The 24,154-nt window shown below is 42.5% G+C and overlaps 1 protein-coding gene across 1 annotated transcript; it reads right to left on the bottom strand.

Moving 5' to 3' along the window:
- Positions 1-1,407: 1,407 nt before the first annotated feature.
- mark4a (MAP/microtubule affinity-regulating kinase 4a) lies at positions 1,408-24,045 on the bottom strand (the record flags this gene model as incomplete). Its single annotated transcript, XM_083910749.1, has 18 exons — positions 1,408-1,520; positions 1,621-1,665; positions 2,090-2,172; positions 5,373-5,657; positions 6,174-6,277; positions 6,499-6,710; positions 7,125-7,311; positions 8,221-8,330; positions 8,420-8,519; positions 8,636-8,755; positions 10,663-10,899; positions 11,404-11,460; positions 11,553-11,623; positions 13,814-13,879; positions 14,239-14,287; positions 19,036-19,089; positions 20,822-21,019; positions 23,992-24,045. The coding sequence occupies 18 exons, from the start codon at positions 24,043-24,045 to the stop codon at positions 1,456-1,458; spliced, it is 2,097 nt and encodes a 698-aa protein (XP_083766875.1). The 3' UTR covers positions 1,408-1,455.
- Positions 24,046-24,154: the final 109 nt, after the last annotated feature.

Below are 24,154 nucleotides of genomic sequence, written 5' to 3'. Positions count from 1 at the left end.
TTTGGGGGGGGTGATGGGGGGGTTCCTGTCGAACATACTAACATGGTGACCGAGGCAAAAAATAAAATAAAATAAAAATCACATGGCACAAAACAGGAACCAAAGAATCGCACTGCACTGGAAAAAACACCATCACACCATAACAGTGTCTCTAATATCTGTGGCGGGACGACCGACTGTCGCGTTTTCAGCACAACGCTCTCGGTGGAAGGTTAAGGTGCAGAAAAGGGGGGCGAAAGGTTGGAAAATCCAAATGCTCACAGTGAGGACAGGCAGTGAATACAGCCAATCAGAGAGAAGCATGTGTCTCAAAGTCAATTTCATTCTTTCAGGACACCAGAAAAGACGACTGATGCCACATCTTGACATTTTAGCTTTGTTTTACAGTCTTTATCTACTTCACGTCGGCCTCTGATTGGACATTCCAAATGCCTGTCAACTCTGCTCCCCGCTGACCTTAATCCTCGCCCCCTACTGCAAACACATGAATCAAATCCACGTCATCTTCTACAGCCTCCTCACTAAAAATGTACCTTTTTTCCCCACATTTGTGCACGTTATTGTCCAAAAAAAATTGTCAGGAGAAAAACAAAAAAAGAGAAATTAACGGCGTACCTGAAAATGACGTACAAAAGAATAGTTTAAAAAGCTCGTCGATGACATTCACCACACGAGATATTGAGTTTTTTTCCGTGGTGGTGAAAGTGACAGTGGGTTTAAAAACGTAGAAATAAATAAGAAAATTAAGAGTCATTTATGGCTAGAGTAGCGATAAAAAATATGCTAAGATTCCATCTGTCTGATCCAGGTCCAGTGGGTGCAGCAGCTCAGTGAGCTGGGTGATAAAGTGTGGTGTGTGTAGGTGCCTCAGTGACTTTACGGGTCAGATTGTCTGTGTGTGTGTGTGTGTGTGTGTGTGTGTGTGTGTGTGCATGTGAGAAGTGTGTGTGTGTGTGTGTGTGTGTGTGTACACGCAAGAGGGGTGTAAGTCATGAAAGAGACAGAAAGAGAAGTCTTTTCTCTTGGGTCCAGCCCCTCACCCCTTCTGGGATTTTTTTTTTGCCTTCAGTTATCTCCTCCTCCTCTATTTGCACACACAAACACACACACACACAGACAGACACACACACACACAAAAAACCCCACACACTCGTATGCAAACACACCCCCTCTCTGTTCAAAGTTCAAGATCCTTTGAGATTTGGGTGGCAATGTCCCGGAAAGCTAACGGCGCCCCCCAGAGTCGCGTGTAGCGCACCCCGTTAGAAGTCTCTGAGTTGCCTGTAGAAAGATGGCACACCTCGGCCTCGAAAGCCACGCGACCCCCTGCCACGCCGTGGCTACAGGAGAGCAGGAAAGGGCCGGCATGGTGGACCTGGCAGCCACACCCGAGCGCTGCCTCCCGCAGAGCCAGTACCACCTCCGCAGGGTCCCGCCGCCCGCCGCCGCCGCCTCTCAGATCCCAGCCACGTCCGATGGACCAGGGCTCGGACGCTTTTTGATACCCAGGTAAATGGCAACTATGGGGGAGAAGAAATGAAGCAAAACCAGCATTAACGCGTTTACATCATACGATTGGCGTTAAAAACCAAATGTCAGTGAAGTAGAAGTGGGACAGACCTTGTGAGCGCAAATCTCCTGATTCCCTCAGATTCATTTGTGACCCTGGAAGACAAACACGCTTGGTTAAGACGAAAAAAAAAAACACAACTCGCAGATGAGGTGGGCACCAAGCAACAAGAACAAGAAGAAGCATGTGATGTGTCGTCTCTCACCACTGCACGCTTCTGTATCCTCACTCACAACTTCCAAAAGCATGCAGATATTCCGGTTATTTTTTCCCTAAAAGTCGGCCTGACCACGAATACAAAATAAGGGATGATTGCACACTGAAAACCCTCGACTGTAACCATGCTTACAACTAACATGCAGACAAGCAATCATTTAAAGACACAAGTATGAACATGTCAGGCAGGCATTCATGGACCAGAGGAGATTCCCCCTCGCTGGAGGAGGAAGGCAGGCAAGACAGACTGGGGGGGGGGCGGCACAGGTCGACAAGAAAGAAGCAAGAGTCATGGGAACTTACTAACTGTTTTTGATCCTTGTGGAAGAGTACAACCCGAGACTGATTTGTTTGAGCCCTGGCGCTTGGACGGGTCAAGGTTGACCCTGGTGCCATGACAGAGGGGGGGGAAACGGAACAAGATAGAGATGGAGGAGGAAAAAAAAAGAGACACAGGGTAAGAGCAGGGGGTTGGGGGAGTAAGAGAGAAGATAATTGAATCACAGGAGAGCAAGTGGTGAAAAAGAGCGCAGCGCTGCAGCTGATTGGCAAGGATAAAGCTGAGGTTTGATAAGATTAGACATGTGTGATTATGACGACTGAGGGAGGGAGGGAGGAGAGAGAGGAGCAGAGGATAATCCAGGCCCAAAAAAGCCACTGGGTGAAAGGCAGGAAGTGATAACGACAGTTCCACATGTTTTCATATACATTTATTTGTTGTTGTTTTTTTCTTTTTATTTAAAGTGAATCTTAGTCTCACTCCGAGTCTGAAACAAGCCTGAAAATGTTAATACAAGACCAGACATGAAATAAAAACTATACGGTTTACAGAGTAAAGGTTTACAACTGAGTTACCTTTATAGATTAGTATAATGTCAAAGGGGGACAGGGTTAACCCTCTGAATCTGTTAAATTCCAGTGCATAGAAAGAACACATGCTCCCCAGGAAATTCAATGGTTGCCCAAATTAACTGATAGTTTCATGAGAAATGGTGTTAAACTGTTTGCTGCTGGTACGTTAGGGTTATAATTAGAAAGTATACTCATTTACATACAGGGTTTCCTTTAGGATTTGTTTTCAGCAGGGGCCATAAAAGCCCACAATCCATCATATATGCTCATTTTTCACTATTCCAGGTCATTGATCGGGAATTAGAACATTTGTTTGGTAATTCAAAGGGTGCAGATTGTCAACAGTTGAAGCCGCGAAAACTAGAAAGAAGTGACTTTTTAAAGCAGCAGTTCGCAGTAGGATTTTTAGAAAATTAGATTAAATAAGATATAATAAGAAATACAGTAGATAATGCATTTTTTTTAATTATTCAAGTCCATCTGTTTGTTTTAGCCTCGGACATTCACAAGAACCCTGTGCGTGAAGATCACCTCACACCTTACACAGCCACACACGCACGCACACACGCGCACACGCACTCTTGTACTTGCTGCATTACAAATATCTACTTCATGAATGACATCTATCAAGAACTACTGGGTGTAGTACCATAAAATGTCTGCAGGTGGAGCCCCAGCGCAAAAAGTGTGTGAAACAACAGGGTAAACAGGTTTTTGTACCAAATTGAGGACCTCCGTTAATAACAGTATAGCATGTTTACAGCCTAAGGAAGTGATTTGAATGAAAACAAAGTGAGGACCAGCCAAAATGTCCTCACTTTGTAAAAAAGACCTCACTTTGTTGGTTAAAAACCCTCTCTGGTCCTCAGTATGCCGCAAGTACAAGAACACACACACACACATCAAAGGAAACCTATAGACTTCATAAAGTGTGCAAAAGATAAAAAGATTAAAAAAAACATCTCTTTCCAGGCCCTTCGTTTAAAACTGTGCACGAGGAGATAAAAGTATGATGTGGAGACACATACGATCAACTGAATACTGTGATACTGGAAACACATGAAGGGTTTAGAGATTAAAACAACAAAAGACAGACAAACAGACAGACATCATTATTGTAAAGGCCAGTTAGTGCCGCCCATCGTGTGTGTATGGAGCAGTACTTGCATAAGTGTGTACGCGTGTGTGTGTGTGTACGTGTGTGTGTGTGTGTAACAGAACAGACGCCGCGGACCAAAATCTCGCCAATTAGTCCACCTCGTGTTGAGGAACTGGAGTCTTTTTAGATTTTAGAAGCGTCAGGGTCGCGGGACATCACGGCTTCATGTAGTAATTTAACATTTTAGACAATATGCATGTGCGAAAACAGCTGCAATATACAACTAAATTAACAAAACGCTCCATAATAGATAAATAAATAAATACAGATTAGTAACGGAAAAAGGCTATCTCATATACTTTTGTATTCATGTATGTAATCTACCTAATCTAATTTTGGCAATTTCAGCGCCATATTCCCTGTCTCATTGAGAGTTAGATAAGAAGATCAAGCGTGGATACATCGGACACCTGACCTCTTTTTTCCCCTCTGGAACCAGTTTGTGGTTCCGGTTTCTTCCTAAACAAAGTCTTGTCAGGTGAGAACTCTGATCCAGTTACCAGGTGAATCAGCCTCAACGTTCTGGGCAGACGTACAGAAGTAGCAGCAGTGTTTCTGTCACAGAATTATGGACGAGAACCCTTTTTGGCTCCAGGTATAACCTTTTTATAAAGGTTCCACAAGGAACCCTTTTGGAGGGTTCCACCAAGAACCCTTTTAAAACCCTTTATTCAGTAAAAGGGGTTTAAAGGGTTCTCTGGATCAAAATGGTTCTCACTGGAACCATTAGTGTTAACAAGAACCCTTGACCCTGAAACCCTTTTCAGAAGCAAATGGTTCCAGGTAGAACCTCAGGACCCTTTTGCAACCCTTATTTCTAAGAGTGTAATAAGCAGAGTAAACGTTCTCATGGTTTTTATTTTTGGTCTGTCGACTGATTTGGACCAGAGCAAACAAACTACCAATCAGTAGTTGGCCCAGCTTTACGCAGCAGGCCCGACAACAACTTTGAAAGACGACATAGCTTCTAGAAAAGTATCGTATGTACTAGAACAGTTGGTTTATGGCTTTAATGTAACGGGAATCTTTTGATCATTGGCCGCAAAAAACAAGACAGGAACGCGGATGAAAGCGGCCGCACAAACAAGCACACATGCTGTGGTGTGATGTGTTTGTTTCACTTTGTTTTTTTCAGCCGTTATATTGCCTACTTTTATTAATTCATTATTTCATTCAATCGTCCACAAACGGCACAAAATAATTGAAAATATCCTTGTGTGTTATATGAGGCCACTTCCTCACGTTCTCCCGCCAGTTTGATTCTTTATCAACGCACAAAAAATAGGAATTTGAATCCTAAATCCCTGCAAAATCAGCCTTTTCTCCCCCCAATCGATTGCATCTGCATTTTTAAATATGTAATAAATGCAAAAATACTTGGATTAAGCTTCATATTCACTGCATCGGTCAGTACTTTTTGAGTTTGAATAGATTCTACAGAAGTACACAATAATAACCGCGTCAAACAACGATGTCCTTTAGATGTTTGGAGGCCGAGAACGGCGTCACTGTTCACAAACACGACCCGGGCCTGTCCGTGACACACATGACATATGATGTAGTGTAGACATCTACCTGCGAGTGAGTTTCGAGGTTATCTTGGTAAAGAGGTTGGATGTTGCCCTGGTGCGGGCGTGGGGCAGGGGGCTAGCTTCATGGTGGGACAGAGTGGGCGAAGTGGGCGGGGCCGAGTAAACCGGGGGCCCGCGGTCCCTCAGCTGTCCCCCGTGAAAGGTGCTGCGGATCGTGGAGCCTCGGGTCAGGCGGCATCTGTCCGAAGAAGACGAGGAGGAGGCCGCTCCAGCCCCGGTGATACTGAGCGTGGAGGGAGAAGCGGCGGGCATGCGGTGGCTCAAGGAGCTGCAAGGGAAGGAAAAAGAAATAAAGATTTGAGGTTTAAAAGCCATGTTTTAGTTCAAGATAACCCCGAGTCAGGTGGTCTGTAACAGTTAGTCCTCAGCTTTAAGGTCCGACTACAAGATCTTTTTGCCTGTTACGATGGTCACTATGCTACATTAGGCAACGTTGAGTCATGAATTCATGCAATGACGTGACTGACAGATACATGGTGTACTTAACTATTCATCAAATCTGGGCTGGACCAGTAGAGAAAACTGTTAATATTGGTGTTGGAAGTCTGAGCTGCATCCACCTTGTGGATCGTGGAGGTACTGCAGGTCTGAGTTCATAAACAAACTAATAGAATAGAAACTAATAGGTTTCTTTAACCAACTGTAAATGATAAGAGAGCTACTCTCCATCTGCAAAGGCCTGATTCAAAGCTCAAAAGTTATTTTCTCCTGGTTTACAATATACAAAATATATGTACGGAAATACTTCAAGCTACTGTCTAGAATGCAATATAAAGTCCTGTACCTGTTATCTTTGCCGTTCTGCAGAAGAGAGTGTCTGTCACCTCCTGAACGGTCTGTGCACACGTATGTGTTCCGACGTGTCATGGCGCTTCCAGGGATGTTATTCTACACAGAGTGGAATTAATAAATCAGAGGCAGAATAGATAAGATTGACTTTGGCATTCAGCGCAGGGAAGTCCACCACATATATATATATATATATATATATACACATTGCCTTCTCTGCTTCATACAGTTCTTGTACATCTATCTATCCATCTATGACTCCTATCTACTATCGGGATAAAACCAGATCCGTCTCCCTTCCCTGCTTGAGAAGGACCTACTGTGGTGGCAGTCATGTCTTTGCGGCGGTCAGGGATCTCAGACTTGTTGGGGTTGTTGGCACTGCTGACCATCGGGCTGGAGGGAGGGAGGCTGTGGCTCCCCATCACGCTGCAGCTGGCTTTGCGAGAAGGCATCCGTCCCTCGCGCAGCTCCCGCTCGCCCGTGCTGGTCGGGCTCCTCTTGGGGTGCATGACGGGCATGGAAGGCCCACCTTTGTTGTGGAGGACAGCAGAGCAAAGAAACACAGAAACTCATATAAGGAGTATTCTGCAGAGAGTTTGCACGTGCGGTACATGGTGAACCCTGCAGTGTTTGCAGTCGCTCCTTTATCTGTAACAGCCGTGTTTCCGATATTTTATAGATGAGCTACTGCGAACCAATGCAAGCGTTAATGCATTCATCACAGCTAATTAAAGATGACATATCTAATAAATGTATTATATAAGAAAGAAAAAATGACTGGCATGTCATCTCACCACCACCAACATGGCAATAATGAATGATACAGGACCCAAAAAGCCTCAGTACCCCTCTCAAAATCATATCGACCAAAAAATCTCCTAAAAACCCGTCTGTGGGTCCTGACCCAGCCTCCGGGAGCGACCATGTTAGAATAGAGACTCACAGAAGTCACTGTGCCGTCGCTGCCTGTGGTAAGTGGAGGCACTGCGCTGGGTCTTGCTGTGCGAGGACGAGGTGGAAGAGGAAGAAGAGCCGGTGGCTGACGAGTGCTTGTTGGTCCCGTTGGTGATGGGGCTGGGTCTTACCCTCGCCAGAGACAGGCTACTGGCTGAACGAGCCTCACTGCCCTCCTGTGATGTCACAGTGGACAGAAACGTGTCACACAGTCACAGTTTTTGGAGAATTTTATGGTCAGTTTCAGGTTAGAATCATTATGTCATGGGGACAATGGTAACACCCTTTAAACAAATGTTAAGTAAATTCCCCTGACTAATTAAGGGGCTTTTATTTTGACACAAATGTGCAAAGCAGGGACTTTTACAAATAAACGGTTCCTTCATATAATCATCCAAAACATTCTGAGGTGGTTAAATGGTAGAATTTTGCACCAGTTCATGATTGCTAGTTTTTTCCCCATTATCTCTTTTTGCCGCTCTTAAATCATAGTTGCCCTCCAAAAGTATTGGAAGTGAAGTGAAGCCAATTCCTTTATTTTTGCTGTTCACTTTCGGTTTGACATCAAAAGATGGAGAATATAAGAGATCATTATTTCAGCTTTGATTTCCAAGTAAGCTTGTTTGCCATGGAACATCAAATATTTAATATCTAACCCTAACCCCAACCCAAACCCAAACCCCAAATATTTAGGTGGGTTAAGGCTAACCCTAAGCCCAACCCAAACCCCAAATATTTATGCGAGTAAAGGCATATGAACAGATAGACTTGAATTAGTTCTATCAAATGAAAAGGAGCTACTTTTGGCTCCTCCTCTTGACGGTCGAGCAGAACACTTTTACGGTTACAGTCCGCTCTACTTTTGTCATCATCGCTTATCTGGAAATATTTCCAAACTGCTGACAATGCGACACATCCGCTTATCGCCTCACACCTGCTCAGCTCACTTGAAGACGCGTAAAGTAGTATCAGGTGCAGAAGTGTCGGAGTAGTTTTTTTACAAACGCAAATACGAGTGCAGCGTTGGACCAGAAACTGGTATCGGTGCATTCCTACTTCCTGTAATTTATACATATGTAACTCACGTCTCCTTTGCGGCCCAGCAGTAAATAGGTGGCTGTGACCTCATTGTATTTCTGATTGAGCAGAGAGTCCTTGATTTCCTCTGGAGTGAAGCCCATTCCAACCATCACCTCTGAAGACCACAAACAATCCAGGGTAAGAAAGAGACAGTGACAAAACACATTGCGTTATAACTTGACAACATTGATGTGGTTCGGTTACCGATGCGAGCCGGATCACTGAAGTCCTCGACAGGTTCTATGTGTGGCTTCAGATCTTCGTTGTCGTACCCTGCATTTATCCACTTGTCCTTCATAACTTGCTGTAGTCACAAAGAAGGGGAAATAAAAGAAGAAGAAGAAGAAGCTGCAGCCGCTTCCAATTTCAATGTGATTTTTATTTTTTTTTTAATTTGCATGCTCTTTGTCACCCACTCACATCTAGGGTGCAGCGCTTGGTGGGGTTGAGCACCAGGAATCGGCGGAGGATGCCCTCGCAGTCTGTAGACATGTAGAAGGGCACGCGATACTTTCCCCGCAGCACACGCTCCCTCAGCTCCTGTTGACCGCAGGATGGGGAAAATTGGACATTAAAGTAAACACCAGATCATAACACTGCCCCCTCACACAGACACCAAGCAAAATGCGTTTTGTATGTTTTGATTTACTACTAAGTGGAGCTACAGTTGTAGGTCGACTACACCACCACTGCCTTTGTCCCAGTATAAAAGCACTGGCGGGGTATTGACATATTGAATGATGTATGTCTGCTTCCTCTCTGCTCGGGGGCAAAACGCCCACCACCCCTGTAATGCTTACAGCCTGTAAGCATTAGACAGTGTCCGTTAACATGATGAGTGTCATTCCACAACTTCCTACCATCCATTAACTTGAAAATATCAAGTCCTTAAGGCTGAAAGAGCATAAAAAATTGGTCCCTGGCTTAAATTTCACCATGTTTTTGTCACTCATGTCTTATTCTTCTCTGCACCAACAGCTAGAGTCCAGCTCAGTTCCAAATGAAGGTAAATGTGCAGTAGTTTCTCAACTACTAATCACATTATCTGGGTGTGTTCGTCCAATTTTGAAAAATCCAATTTACTACAATTTCAGTCGGTCAAAATGCATTTTTACATGAATTTTAAAATACAATAATTGGATTATTTGTAATGTGTGTGTAAATATGTGTGAATCCGTTTGGGAGGCGTAAACCACAATATGTCATTATGTACATTAAATGTGTGTACACTCTTAGAAATAAGGGTTCCAAAAGGGTTCTTCTACAAGGGCTGAGGTTCTACCTGGAACCATTTGCTTCTGAAAAACCCTTTTTCCGAAGAAAGGGTTTTTCAAGGGTTCTTGGTAACACTAATGGTTCCAGTAAGAACCATTTTGATCCAGAGAACCCTTTAAAACCCCTTTCCTGAATAAAGGGTTTTAAAAGGGTTCTTGGTGGAACCCTCCAAAAGGGTTCAGGGTGGGCCAAAAAGGGGTTCGCCTATGAGGACAAGCCGAAGAACCTTATATGGTTCTACTTAGCACTTATATTTCTAAGAGTGTATACATATATATTCGCTATAAAAAAGATTCTGCATGGATTGGATTGTGTGCACAAACTCTTCAATAAAAAATAATCACAGACTGTCTGCTGTGTCAAGTGGCAGGAACGAGGAAGGTGTTTGGACTCTTCGCTATCGCACACATTCAGACAAACACAAAGACATAACAAAAGCTGTCGGCCTGTTCATAGCCAAAGATTTAAGGAGATTAGTTGAAATTTCATATACAGTTCAAGGAAAGCCACTAAAGACAGAACGTACAGTTTATTGTGAAAAATTGATGTATACTGGAAGTATTTTTGTTTGGTATGAAACCATAAACAATGTGACTTTTTTATTTACATGTAATGCCACTACTGGCTGAATTTATTTTGCAACCGAATCGTGGGCTTGTTGAGCTGTTGCTCCCCTAGTGGCAGCAGTGCAGCACAGCAACAGTCACAGCAAGTCATAATTGAACTGTGTCGAGGGAATTCTGATTCTCCACTTTTGACAACTGCCAGATTGGTCCATCACTGTACGTGTTACTCACCAACAACTCGTCCACTCATAGTACATTTAATTATTTAACGTGTTGGATTAATCAGTGTGATGTAACGGTGACTGTTGTCGGAGCTGTTTTTCCTCAAATATTACAATGTTTTTAACCTCACTAAAGTGCCTTGAAATAATGCATACTGTCATTTGGTGCTGTGCATAAATAAAACTGCAGTCTAACTGCTTGAAAAGCAGACAGTCTGTGTAGATGTGAGCGCTTAAACACACATTTGTCTCCACCCTCTGCTCCAGCTCTCAGGGGCTTCCATTGCCATCTGCTGGATTATGGATAAAGGTACTATTTTTACTTTCTTTTTTTTGCAATAACATCACAGACAGACAGACAAACGCTCCTCCCACCCCCGCTTGCCTTCAGGTTCTGCCCGTCAAAGGGCAGCGAGCCGCTGACCAGTGTGTAGAGGATTACTCCCAGACTCCAGACGTCCACCTCAGGCCCGTCGTACTTCTTGCCCTGGAAAAGCTCGGGGGCGGCGTAGGGCGGCGAGCCACAGAACGTGTCCAGCTTGTTCCCCAGCGTGAACTCGTTGCTGAAGCCGAAGTCGGCAATCTTGATGTTGGCGTCGGCGTCCAGCAGAAGGTTCTCCGCCTGAATCATTCATACAGTTGATGCAGAGGCAGGGATGGGCAGAGGGGGGGGAAAGGCAGAGAGCAACACAATGAAGGAAGGAAAATGGTAGGAGGGGAGAGGAATGAGAGTTGGACACAATAACAGGGATTGTAATGAAGGAAAAGAAAGAGTGAGATTCAGGGACAGATGGGGAGGGGGGGTGGGATTATTTGCATGTTTTCCAACAACATAAATACTGCACATGACTCATACTGTGTATGTCACTGCATGTGATCACATTTAATGTTATAATCTATAACAGTCAGAATGTGACCGATAATAAATAATAATAATAATAATAAAAAAAAGAAGGCTTCACGCGCTAAAGGGCCTTTTACACAGGCACAGATTAGGACTAGTCCCAGATTATAACTTTCCGTTTAGTGTAATCTGTCAGCAGCAAAACAAACGCCCTAGTATTGGACGAGCCGTAATCCCCCCCCCCTCATCGCTAAAAACATCTTCGGAGATTTTTTTCCTCACCTTCAAATCTCTGTGGACAATGTTCTTGGTGTGGCAGTAGTGGACAGCAGAGACTATCTGTGAACACGGAGGACACGGAACAAAACGTTAAGGACTGACAGTTTAACATGTGGCGTAATGTGGTGATGACGAGGCGGCGAAACTCGTACCTGTCGAAATTTGGCTCTGGCTTCAACCTCCTTCATTCTTCCGTGAGACACGAGGTAGTCGAACACTTCACCTGAGAGCAAGCGCGAGGCATTACAGTCGCTGGCTTCTTTAATTATATATCACTGATACACACAATCGATTTCATGCACATCAATATTTATAAAGGCTAGGCTATGAGCGCTATCAAGGTGTCCGCTTCAACTTTATTCTTGTTGAGAGGAAAGACTTAAAGGAAAAGTTTGACATTTTGGGAAATACACTCATTCTCTGTCTTGCCAAGACACGAGAAGATCAATACCACTCTCGTACCTGTCAAAATCTGAGCCCAGTTAGCTTAGCGTAGCATAAACGTAGCACACTGACAAAATTCGATTATTGTTGTTAAAAATCATCATAACCATGATACAATATTAGTTTAATGCAGCAAAACAACACAAAATAATGGAGAAAGATGAGCTAAGCTAAGCTCAACAACATTTTTCTGCAATAATGCTAAGCTACGCTAATTTAACAGCGCAATGTCATTCATTTCACATAATTCCCAGCAAGAGGGCCAATGCGTGTATTTTCCAACATGTCAAAGTGTAGCTAAATAAAGAAATAATGTAACTTTAAAGCATCAAAGTTAATGTTCAATTCCTACGAAACCTTGAATAACATGGAAAATGACTCGACATGCACTGAGCTGCTTTTACGCCCGAGTGTGTGTTGAACGTCTGCACCACCACAGCAGAGGGACTGCTCAGTTATTTATGCTGTGGTTCCATAATCTATAAACATAATCCTACTGTATGAGGTCTATTAAAAGAAGAGGCTGCCGTCATTTTTAATTCATCCCGTCTTTCATCGGCAACGCTTAATCCCTCAAACGATCGTTAATCGATTATAAAATAAATAAATAATCTAGCTTCTTTAATGTGAAAACTTTCTGGTTTCATATAATAATAAAGAAGTCACTGAAACTGAATAACTTTAGTTTGTGGGACGAAACAATACAATATTGTCCTTGAGAGATCACTTTATTGACCAAACATGAACTAAATTAATTGATTGATTGAATTGATTTTTGCAGTCCTACAGTATAATGCATTTTTACTTTACTTTACTTGGTCTCACCTTCTCAGAATACCCTCAAAGGGCCAGATGTAACCCTCATACAGAATAAATGTAACTAAATGTAACCAAATATAATAGCTAAAGTAAAATAAAGGTAACAACTCCGTAACATATTGCTAAATAACTTTCTGTATTTATTACTTATTCAATTTCACTTGTCGCATGATGCATATACCATGATACTGCGATATAGTGGCGGTGCTGTCACTTTGTGGGTAACACAATCGCCATGCATTGTGGGAAATGTAGTTTATGGTCAACGCACGCCTTAAAAGCAGCATAGACCTATTTCAACACAGATTTTTAAGACCAATTAATCATTCGCGGGCCACATAAAATCACATGGCGGGCCACATCTGGCCCCCGGGCCTTGAGTTTGACACATGTGGTCTTAGAGTAAGGGGGTGGATTACAAGACAATGGCATACTTTGATTAAGGACACTGTATTTTAATTATATACAAATTATATATTTGTATATCTGATATTAAAATTGTGCACCAAATTTATTTCAAATACTTCAGCACAGGACTTTCAAAGAAGCAGATATCTCCCGCTCTCCAAACTTTCAAAAATGTGACCTCATTAGTCAATGTTTTATATTAAATGTAGGATTTAAGATCCCATGAGCGATTTTGACAATATTGTATTCTATGCTTTTTTAGTTCTTCAAACCATAAATGACAATTAACTTGGACATGTTGAAAAAAACCAATCACCAATCGCTATATCCCTAATGTGTCGATAGGAAGGCTGAACGATGAATTGTGATATCAGAGGGAATGGTCATTTTTACATCATTATTCTCATTTTCAATGAGATTTTGACACACATTTTGGCTTTAACTGTTCAGCCATAGTAGATACGGAACTCGACCTCAGCTATGAGAATCCAACTTTAGCTCGACTTTTCTGTTAATGTACATGAGTGACGTATGGAAATGCAATACATCCCAAAATATCAAAGTGACATTAAAAGCTGTTCTTCAAATGCAATGGGAAAAAACTCCACTGAACACATCATGTTTCAGGACATTGCACAATAAATCAGAAATGAATCACATGCTCAGAATGTTCCATTTGAAGCATAATTCAAAATAAAAGACGAAACAATGGATGACGTATTTGACAGACAGATGTACCCACCTCCACTGGCGTACTCCATTATTAGGTAAAGGGTCTTATCTGTCTCTATCACCTCAAACAGCCTCACTGTAATACAGAAAACAGAATTAGACGCAGATTAAAATCAAATATAGATAAACAAATCCCGCTCGCACTATAAATAATAGCACAGCTGGCCGCCTGTCACTCTCAGCACAGAGGAACCTGCTGTTAGTTCCGTGGGGGGGTTTTGATCCATATGACATTTCAGCTTTAGAAAATCCAACCTCGTGACCTCGGTATGACGCCTGAGACGCACTTCAGTCAGCGACACACACACACACAAACACACACACACAACTCAAATCTTTGCCTGACACGGTCACAGTTTATGCCAGAGAACGTCCTAAAGAGGTAATAAATAAACACACAGCAACACAAGGTGGACATACATGCATGTTCCTTACCTATGTTCGGGTGATTTAAGGTTTTCATTATTCGTACCTCCCGAAAGAGCTGGAAAGAGGAAGAAGAAGCATGTTATTAGTGACATAATAATTTGAAAATAAACTGCAATTAATGCCTTTGATTGTTGAATATTGTGTCCACTGCAGTAAATGGTAGTGATGAGAGAACTGTTGTTATTATCATAATCACAAAACATGTATGTATGTTTGTGGATTTCCTGACCCAGATGCTGATATACTTAGATTTATAGGGTTATTGACCTCCACCAGGAGGTATATGTTTGTTTGTCTGTCTGTTAGCAACGTAACTCGAAAAGTCGCAGACAGATTTGGATGAAATTTTCAGGAAATGTCTGCAATGGGACCAGGAACAATTGAAAAAAAAAAACAAGGTGCATTATGTAATAAATCTAAAGCAACTGACCATAAAATCCTCCTAATATGTCACAGAGACTCAGGAATAATGTTCATATAACAAACTGAACTCAACAACAACAACAACAACAACAGTACAGCCAAAATATTTGCATGAAAAAATATATTTTGCAGACTGCAAATCATGTTTATGTTTTGAAATCATGTTTTGGCATGTGGCGCCACCTTCCGCCGTCTACAAATCACTGCAGTCAGTAGAGTCTCAACTGCCGAGCAACCATGGGGTGCCAGTTACGTCAGAAAACAAAATCTAAAAGACCTCGGTATTTTGAATTTGAATGTAGTAACTGTCGTTTTTTTGGCCACATTCTTACATATGGCACCTTTAAATCTCGGATGTGATCCATAGATGCTATCACAATTTTTTAATCGCTATTTTGTGGGGGGGCTGAGCTGCCTTGGCGGAGGTCTGCGCTCTCCGAGTGCTTTTCTAGTTTTAAAATCCATAATTTTTAACTCTTCTGTCTTTCGTCCACTCATGGAGATTTCAGGAGCAGATCATACCCAACATAACTCAGATTTTTTAGGAAAACCCAATAATTGACAATTAAGAAGTTCTACTGACATCAAAAAAATGACAAACATAGGATCCTCATAACAGAGAGTAAAAACCTGTGTATTCTCTGTTATTTAGGCCTTTCAGTGCGTTAGGCGCTTCATCTTGCTCAGAAATATTGACCGTCAAGGTAGAAAATAGGACATTCGTGCAGCTTTTTGTATTGACGCTCTTAAACCATCTTCTACCATGTTACTTTAGACGTGACACTGTCCTGATGAACGGATACATTAGCATTAGAAATGTATGTGTTACCAATATATATATTGGTATAATTGCCATATTAGGAAAATTATATTGTGATTAAAGCTGCAACTCTTAAAACAACAAAGTATTTTCATAATAAATTGCTGAATAATTGAGGACTTTCTCAATTAATTTGATGGACTTGTTTGGTCCATTTGATGATTTCTTCCGAAAACTTGGTTTAATTATTGAAAAAACACACAAGCCTATTAATTATCAAAATAGTTGAAGATTAATTTATGAATCGATTAATAATTGATTTATTGTATTATCGTTGCAGCCCTAATTGTGATGATGACCCAGGCAAAAAAACATTTATCACAGTAATTTGCACATTTAAAGGTTAACGCCACCAGTTTTACACATCAAAACAAAAAGCAGCATAATATCCGATCAAGCCTAAAATGCTTCCTTCATGTCCGACTAAACTGTTGGACTCTGGGTAATTTCGAGTCCTCCAGCTGACACTAAGAGACACTGGAGGCTGACCAGTACAATTTTATACTTCTGTCTCACTTCCTCTGTGTCTCTGAGAATCACCGAGGGTGACAACGACCAGTTAAAAGTGACAAACGGACGGCCCACGCACACAAAACGTGTGAATCAGCAGCGAGAAAGAGAGACCCAACTTCCACTCTGTCCGAGCACGTCTCACTGCGTGTGATATTTCTGTACAGGATGCTAAATATGAGCCAGCTCCCATGGTTTCCTGTAAATAACAGCGACGGCCCCTCAGTAAAAAAAAAAAACGTCCTCAACTCCAACTGGGAAAAAAAAGGAAAAAAAGATGGTGCGATAAGCTTTTCTATCCTCTTTCCTCAATCCTCCCCCTCTCCTATTTTCCGATGCGTCTCCCCCTATTCCCTCCTCCTTCATTCAACTGCTCTGGCAGCCTTCTCCTCTAGCAGTGCCCCAACGTCACTGTTGCCATAGCGACCCAGGTATTAAGACCGGGCCTCTCTCCCCGCTTCTCCAGCTGTGCTAGAGGGAATCTTGGGATACATGCTGAAACCTCTCATCATCATCATCATCATCATCATCATCATCCCGGCGTCCCGTTAATTCCCTGCTCGTTCCGGCAGCACGGAGCGGCCCGATCCGTCAAAACGACACACAACCCTCCCGACGACATGTTTCGACCACGGCCGTTGTTAACGACCGCCTGCGATGAAGCCGACGAGGGGGAAACACGTGCACTTGTTCCTGGCTTCCATCAAAAATGATATACAATAAGATAGAATTAAACACGTGTTTTGCTTTCATGTGTCCTGCACCAGCACAGAGAGGCCACTGTGGTCCTTTCTCATAATGTTCCTCTGTGTAATCGCGTTCCTCGTGGATGATGGAGGTTTGAAATCACATCCTTCTTCTTCTCCCTTCCATCCTCGTCCCTTTCATCCAAGCCTATACAATACACCTCCCTCCCCCCCGCCCCCCCCTCTACATCACATCACCCCCCAGGATTATGCTAATATGGGATTTTTCACAACTTCAGTACCGAGGATTTTCTCTAGCCCCACGGTTATGTAAAGAAGACTGCGATCATCACCGGCAATTGTTACGGTGTTCTCTCCAAATCAGTGGCCAACCCCTTCATCTTCCTCATCAATCCTACGTTCTGAACCAAAGAGTCCAGTCCATGAATGTATAGCTTCTGCAGAGTATCCAGTAATCAGACCAGGTGGGGCTTAATTCAATTATTTTACGTTGTGATAAAATCACTAGAAGCACACGATGAGTCAAAGTATGATGATTACAGGAAGTCGGGGATCAAAAATGGCAGCGGATGGCTCTGGGAAACAGAAAACAATGAGATCTTGCTTTTACGGACCAAAAAAAACTTACTGTGGAGAAGTAACAAAATGAAAATATATCATTAAAAAGGAAGATTCTCCTTGTTTTGACCACATGTAGCAGAATATATAGACATCTTATGGTCAAACACACACACACACACACATGCATGCATGCATGTATGTACGCATGCATGCACACTATACACACATAAAGCTTTTTTTTCATGACTGATTTGATTCTTCTGGTCTGTTCACTTCTTGCCCAGAGGCAGAGCAGCTCAGGCCGGCAGAGCGAGGTCGAAAGAGAGGGAGGAGGGACAGACTGACAGACATATGGCTCAAAGAGGAAGTCACTTTGACCAACATCTATACATATATATGTATAAGCAGCATTAAAGGCAAATATCTGCACTTCCTCATGTCATCCTTCACCCACAACCTGCTTCTTCACCTGTGACAAACATGACAGGGCAGAAAAGTTGACTCCTATAGATGGTAGCTAAGATGGAGATGTGATCAGGTGGCCTTCATGTCAGCCATGTTGGGTCATGGAGATCCTCCAGTCTCCTGTTTTAGAGGTCTTCTTAAATACCACGTTCTGCATCTGCACCTCTCTGAGGCTGCAACTTGACGGCTGGTAAAGCCAACAACGTGTCCACTGTTGTTGTTGTTGTTGTACGCGTCTCTGACCTTCATGCAGAACAAACCTTCAGTGTCCACCATTCAGGCTCAACACTCTGCTGCTGCTGACCAGCAGAAAAGAAGAAGAAGAAGCTAGCCATCCAAAAAGCCCTCCCTTACATCACTTCCTACAGTGTCGAAATGACCTGAAATTAAAACACCACTATACTGAGAAATAATCAACATTGACAGTGGTTTGAATGGAACTGAGATTTGTATATTTTTAATTTATATTTCACATTTTTTTCAATATTTGTGTACAATTTTTCACAATAGCAGACAATAGACAAAACTACATATGGTTACATAACTCTTCTGTGCTGCAGGTGCACCCCAGGGTAAATTGCCATGGGAATAATGCACAACTCCTTATATGGACATCCTGGGGGTGTTTGATTATAGGTCACACATTCATTTGTGTTATATGTTGTTGAGTCAAAGTTATAATTATTTTTAACAGTGATATAAAGTAGCGATAATTGTGCAGAAGTCACCAAATAGACAATGAACTTTGAAATAGTTCCAAATTTCACAAATTCAATCCGATTTCCAACAGTTTGAGTACTTTTTGCTCAGGTGTGTTTATATAGTTGAAAAAAAGAATATACGATATTTGCACATTATTATATCCTCTGTATCTACAGTACGTTTTGACATAGTAATGGAAAAAAGCAGCCAAAATGCTCTCAGTTTTAAGGGTTAACTAAAGTTTACGAAACTGTAGGTTCTCCAAATTGGAAGAGAAGTCGCAAAAACAATTACAGAAACATCTTTATCTGTTGAAATGTTGAGAAAGACAAATTAAGAGCATAATTTTTGCACATGAAAGGATGGACTGGATGACTCCCAGCACGTGTCACTCTATACTCTCTGGACAGTGATTAGTCTTTGGAGCAGAGGTTTCTCTTCTGCGCCTCACACCTGCCAAACAGCATCTCATCCCACAAGCACAAATCTGTACGTCACCAAGCAGCACATTAACGCTCTGACTGTTGTGACCAGATCATCTGCATTATATCGTGTTTTTTGGAGTTTCAGAGAGTGCTGCATGGGTTTCATTTAGAAAAAAAGGGAAGAACTTACCTTTTGTAGGCTGGTTGGGTTCAACTGAGTTTTGTCGATGATTTTTATTGCAACCTGGAAGAGACATCAGACAAGAGTGTCATGATCTCGTTCTGAATAATCACCTCCCTACACAGTGATCAGAGGCTCGTCCTGCTGCTGATGTCACTGATCCACATACAACAATCATTTCATTTCATTGACATCCAAAAATGTAGGAACAATTTGGTCAGTAGCCGATACGGATTTGTTTCTTTCGTTTTTATTTTTGCAGCAGGGACCAAAATAAATCATCCGTGTAAAATAACCAAACATTTTAATTATGAATTAAAGGTGCCATATGTAAGAATGCCAACAACGGTTACTACATTCAAATTCAAAATACCGAGGTCTTTTAGGTTTCGTTTTCTGACATAACTGGCAACCTGGTTGCTCGGCAGCTGAGACTCTACTGACTGCAATGATTGGTAGATGGCGGTAGGTGGCGCCACATGCCAAAACATGATTTCAAAACATAAACATGATTTGCAGTCTGCAAAATATTTTTTTTAAAGCAAATATTTTGTCTGTACTGTTGTTGTTGGTGAGTTCAGTTTGTTATATGAACATTATTCCTGAGTCTCTGTGACATATTAGGAGGATTTTATGGCCAGTTGCTTTAGATTTATTACATAATGCACCTTTAACTTGTAATATTTCCTTGAACGACCAAGTTAGTAAAACAGTGACATTAAAATACACCGCTGATAAACCAGTTTGGCTCCCTTAATTCAAACGCACACTGATTTCTGGTGTCAGTGTATTGTGGAATTATCATTTTTTGGGTTTTATTTTATAATTTTAGCTCGCACTTTGATTGACTGATTCAGAGCGCTGCTGCACCAAAGACCCAACAAAGTGGAACACATAACTCTGTAGTTCTGAGGTCCTTACACCGTCTGCCAAAGGATTGATTTTTAAATATTGCTTTGTTCGTCTATAAAAGCACTAAGTGGTTTAAGCCCAAATTACATTTCTGACCCGCCGGCTCACTATGAACCGTTCAGACCACTGAGGTCATGTGGGTCAGGTTTGCTAAACATTTAAGTTTTAATGGCCCAAATATCTGGAACAAACCCCCAGAAGAGTGCAGGTCTGCAAAATCAATTCTTATCTCTGTAGATGCAGTTTTTGCTGTGTTTTATCATATAACGCTGCTGGATTTCTATTTCTAGCATGTTACAATACCTTGTTGAAATGCGCTGTACAAATAAATTTGCCTTGCCTTGTAATTATGTCTATTTTGCCTCATCAGTTTACCCTTTAATTAGCTTTCTTAATTTGACTTTGTACTGTATTACGATAATGTATTAATATATGCATTTATTTTCACACATCGCTCTATTATTCATGCAGTTTTTGCTAATTCATTAGCCTTTTAGTCTCCAGTGTTATTGTATATTCATCGTCTTCTGCAAGTGTGGGGGAGTCTTCTAACTCTCCTGAAGATGGCAGTAATGCAATATTATGGATGCAAACTGCCATTAAACCCCATAAAAGAGGAGGAAGAAGAAGAAGAATGGAATCTTGTACATTTGGCATAAAACTGTACTTATGAACAGATCAATGGCACATGAAGGATAAGAAATATAATATCACAACCAAAGAAAGGTGGTAGATGATATATCAAGAGAATTATAAATAAACAGGAAGTGAAGAGTTGGGAATTGCTGACTCAGCATTCCAACAATTATTACAAAAGCCATCAGCTTCTTCTTCAAACATCACTTTCTCATGATTCATCCACACATCAGTGTCCGTGTCTCACCTCCCTGCCCGTTAGAATGTGGCGGGCCAGCTTGACCTTGGCGAAGTTTCCTTTGCCGATGGTCTTCAGCAGACGGTAGTTGCCGATGTGCGGCTGCTCGTCGGAGCAGGAGGCGATGGAGTTCCTGCACCGGGCGCCCAGCGAGCGGCTGGACTGGCTGGTGGCCTTGTCTGAGCGGCTGGCCCCGAGCGACACATGCTGAAAGGGAACGAGGAGGAAGGGAGGGAGGGAGGTTAAAGAGGCAAAAATATGTTTCTGCAAAGTGGTTTTGCTCTCTGCACAAGGGTTGAGAAACGTTGATGCAACACGATAAAGATCTCAAAATGCTGATAAAATCGGAATCAGTCAGCGATGACTTCATCCACAGATTTTTGCGTTTCTCAGCACAAAACATCGCACACACAACAGCTGTGACGAAGAAGTGACCACGTGTCCATGTCTGTTTGTATTCTGAAGTCACGTTAAATCACGTGAGTTTCTGTGAGATCTCAAATCCCTGGAATAAAGAACTTTGAACCATGGTGGATTAATTATTTTTGAAAAACTACACCAAATATAATTTATTTGATGACATATTCTCCCTTTCTGACTTCACTTCATAAACATGACTATAAAGAAGGTAATTAAACTAAGTACATGATGATCATTAAACACTGTGTACCACTACTTTTGCACATGTAGGAATATGCACACATATCTTCCTGTTGTACTTTGTCACTTCTCACAAGAGCAGAGCCCATATTATATTCAGTATAATCTACTATTAGCCTGAGAAGTCAAAAATGAGATTGCTGAGCTGTTTAAAAGTGTCCCCATGCACTATGCCACCATATAACAGGAGGTATGTCACTGCAACGTGAGGTATAATACTGCAAGTGTCCTTACACTCGAACAATAGCACAAACCTGGCTGGAACCCTAATCAATGTTATTGGTAAATAATCTGGATTTGTTCAAATATCTGCTTGTGAAAAAAGGATCTATTACACCAGGTTTTTAAATTGACAGACACAAAAACAACAAAGCTGCTGGTGCTTTAAGATTTTTTATTTTTTTTTTTGCCCAGCACCGCAGCTGCTTAAATCTGGAGGCCAGTGCTTCAGAGAATTGTTGTGCAGCCATGATGGAGTCTAAAGCTTGAGTCACATATCATTTTCAGCCAGGGAAACAGAGCAGGGGGAGAAAAAGGAGGACAACAATGTGCATTTACACAAACAAAAGCCTGATGTATCGCAGCATTGAAGCAGCGACCTGTCATGTGACAAAACAAGCGTCGAGGAGGAAAGACGGAGAGAGGATAGATGGTGAAGGGAGGGAGTGAAAACATGAGACTACACCAGGAACCAAGATGGAGAAGGGGAGGAAAAAAAAAAAATAGTGTAAAGAGCAATGTAGAAGGGAAGCGTAAAAAAAGGGAGCAGATGCTGGCACAGTGGTCCCTGGCCAGTACCTCGCCCTGAGGCATCACACTTCCATCCCCCCAGCATGCCATTTTGCTCTCAACTTCACACACACACGAATACAAACACAACCACGCAGTCCTAGGCCCCCACCTTCAGACGCCGCTTCCATTCCTGTTCCCACGCCCCACCTACAGCCAATTTGGACTCTACCACATCAACGGTTGTCCCAGCCCAGAGTGTTGAAGGCTTCCACAGTGGAGCACACTAATCCACCGACTGTACGGCGCTCGTCGGGGCCAGACCTCACCTGTGCCAACATGGCAACACAATAATATTCAGGCCAAGTCGATTCACGCGTCTGTCATCGCGGCTTAATTGTTAAGCGGTGACAGGTCCACTCTAATGGAAGCATTCAGATTCAATCATGCATCTCGTACCAAACACACAAAGCCTCATCTGTGACACTTCACATGACACTCATTTACTGCACATTTTATTTACATTGACATAAACCTAACCTCTTACAATTTGAAAAATGTCAATTATTATTGGGGTGACACATCCCTATGATGCTCTATCATGCTCTATAATGCAAGTGTGTGTACAGATTTGGGTCCTCACAACATAAGCAAAGATGCAAAACACACACACACACTCACACATACAGAGAAATCTTGTGGCTTAACCATCCCCTCTGTGCTCAGAGCTCTGCTAACAAACAGATGGAGGGAATCCAGCCAGAGAGTGTTTTAAGGCAGAGAAAATGACATGAAAGCAATGTCAATCACTCCAAAAAAAACATATTCATGAGACAGATAATGTGTGGATCGTATTATTCTCCGTCTCCGATGAATAAACCCTCTTGGATTCCTTTCCTTTTTCTGCAGGCCTGGCCTCTGTTATGCACTGTACTCAATGTACGCTGCTGTCTGACACCCACTGGCTCTGGGGTTGGGCGCTTTGTAGACTGCGCAGCAAATGGACTGCACACATCATTTTTTTTTTTTTTTTACGCAGTAATCCTCTCGCTTCATGCGAACAACAACCCACATATTTTTCGCCCCGTCTCTGTGCATTTGTGTCGGCCTTCTGGTGCTCGTCTGTGCCACCCATCCGATTTCTGGAGAGGAGAGGAGGGGAGGGGGGGGGGGGGGTGGAGGACACACACACACACACACACACACACACACACACACACACACACACACACACACACACACACACACACACACACACACACACACACACACACTGAGGCAGCAGCAGTAAGGTGTAGCTATAATGTGACATCACTCGCTCCCTCGCTCTCTCTCTCTCTCTCTCTCTCCACAGTCTTATAATAAGAGGTGACGGCTGGTTTTCAGGGTTTCTGCGCATATCCGCTGAGCGTTATTACAGTCCCGGGCAGTGCGCGTTCCATCCATCGGCTCTTTCCCCTGCGCACACACTCAAGGTTAGCCCGTTTAGCCTGAGAGGCTGTTCTGCTAAAACATCCCTCCCTCCCTCATAATAATCCCCACAGTCCATTCTCCTAATGAGGAATAACAGCACCGTGTGTGTGTGTGTGTGTGTGACCCCGGTGCGCACTGAGAATAAAGCCAGTGCATGAATGAATGAATGACTGAATGAATGAATGAATGAACGCCACAGGGCGCACACATATATGATGAGGAGCTCCTGTGTTATTTAAAGGATGCACATTCATCTTCTGCACACACACACGCACGCGCGCACACATATAGAGGCTATAGGCTGTAATTGCACTTACATGGTCTCCGGTGCTCCTGTCGTTTCCAGACGGTAATGCAGACCTTGATGACATGTTGCTTTTCTTTCCTTCTGCCCCCCCACACACCTCCGTCTCCTTTCCTTTTATTTCCCTGAGTGAGAATCACCACAGCGTGTGTGTGTGCGCGCGCGGATGATATTTA

The sequence above is a fragment of the Microchirus variegatus genome (assembly GCF_963457635.1).
Source record: "Microchirus variegatus genome assembly, chromosome: 2".
Classification (NCBI taxonomy): Eukaryota; Metazoa; Chordata; class Actinopteri; order Pleuronectiformes; family Soleidae; genus Microchirus; species Microchirus variegatus.
Note: the sequence above shows the minus strand (reverse complement) of the source record. Positions and strands in the feature narration are given on the sequence as shown.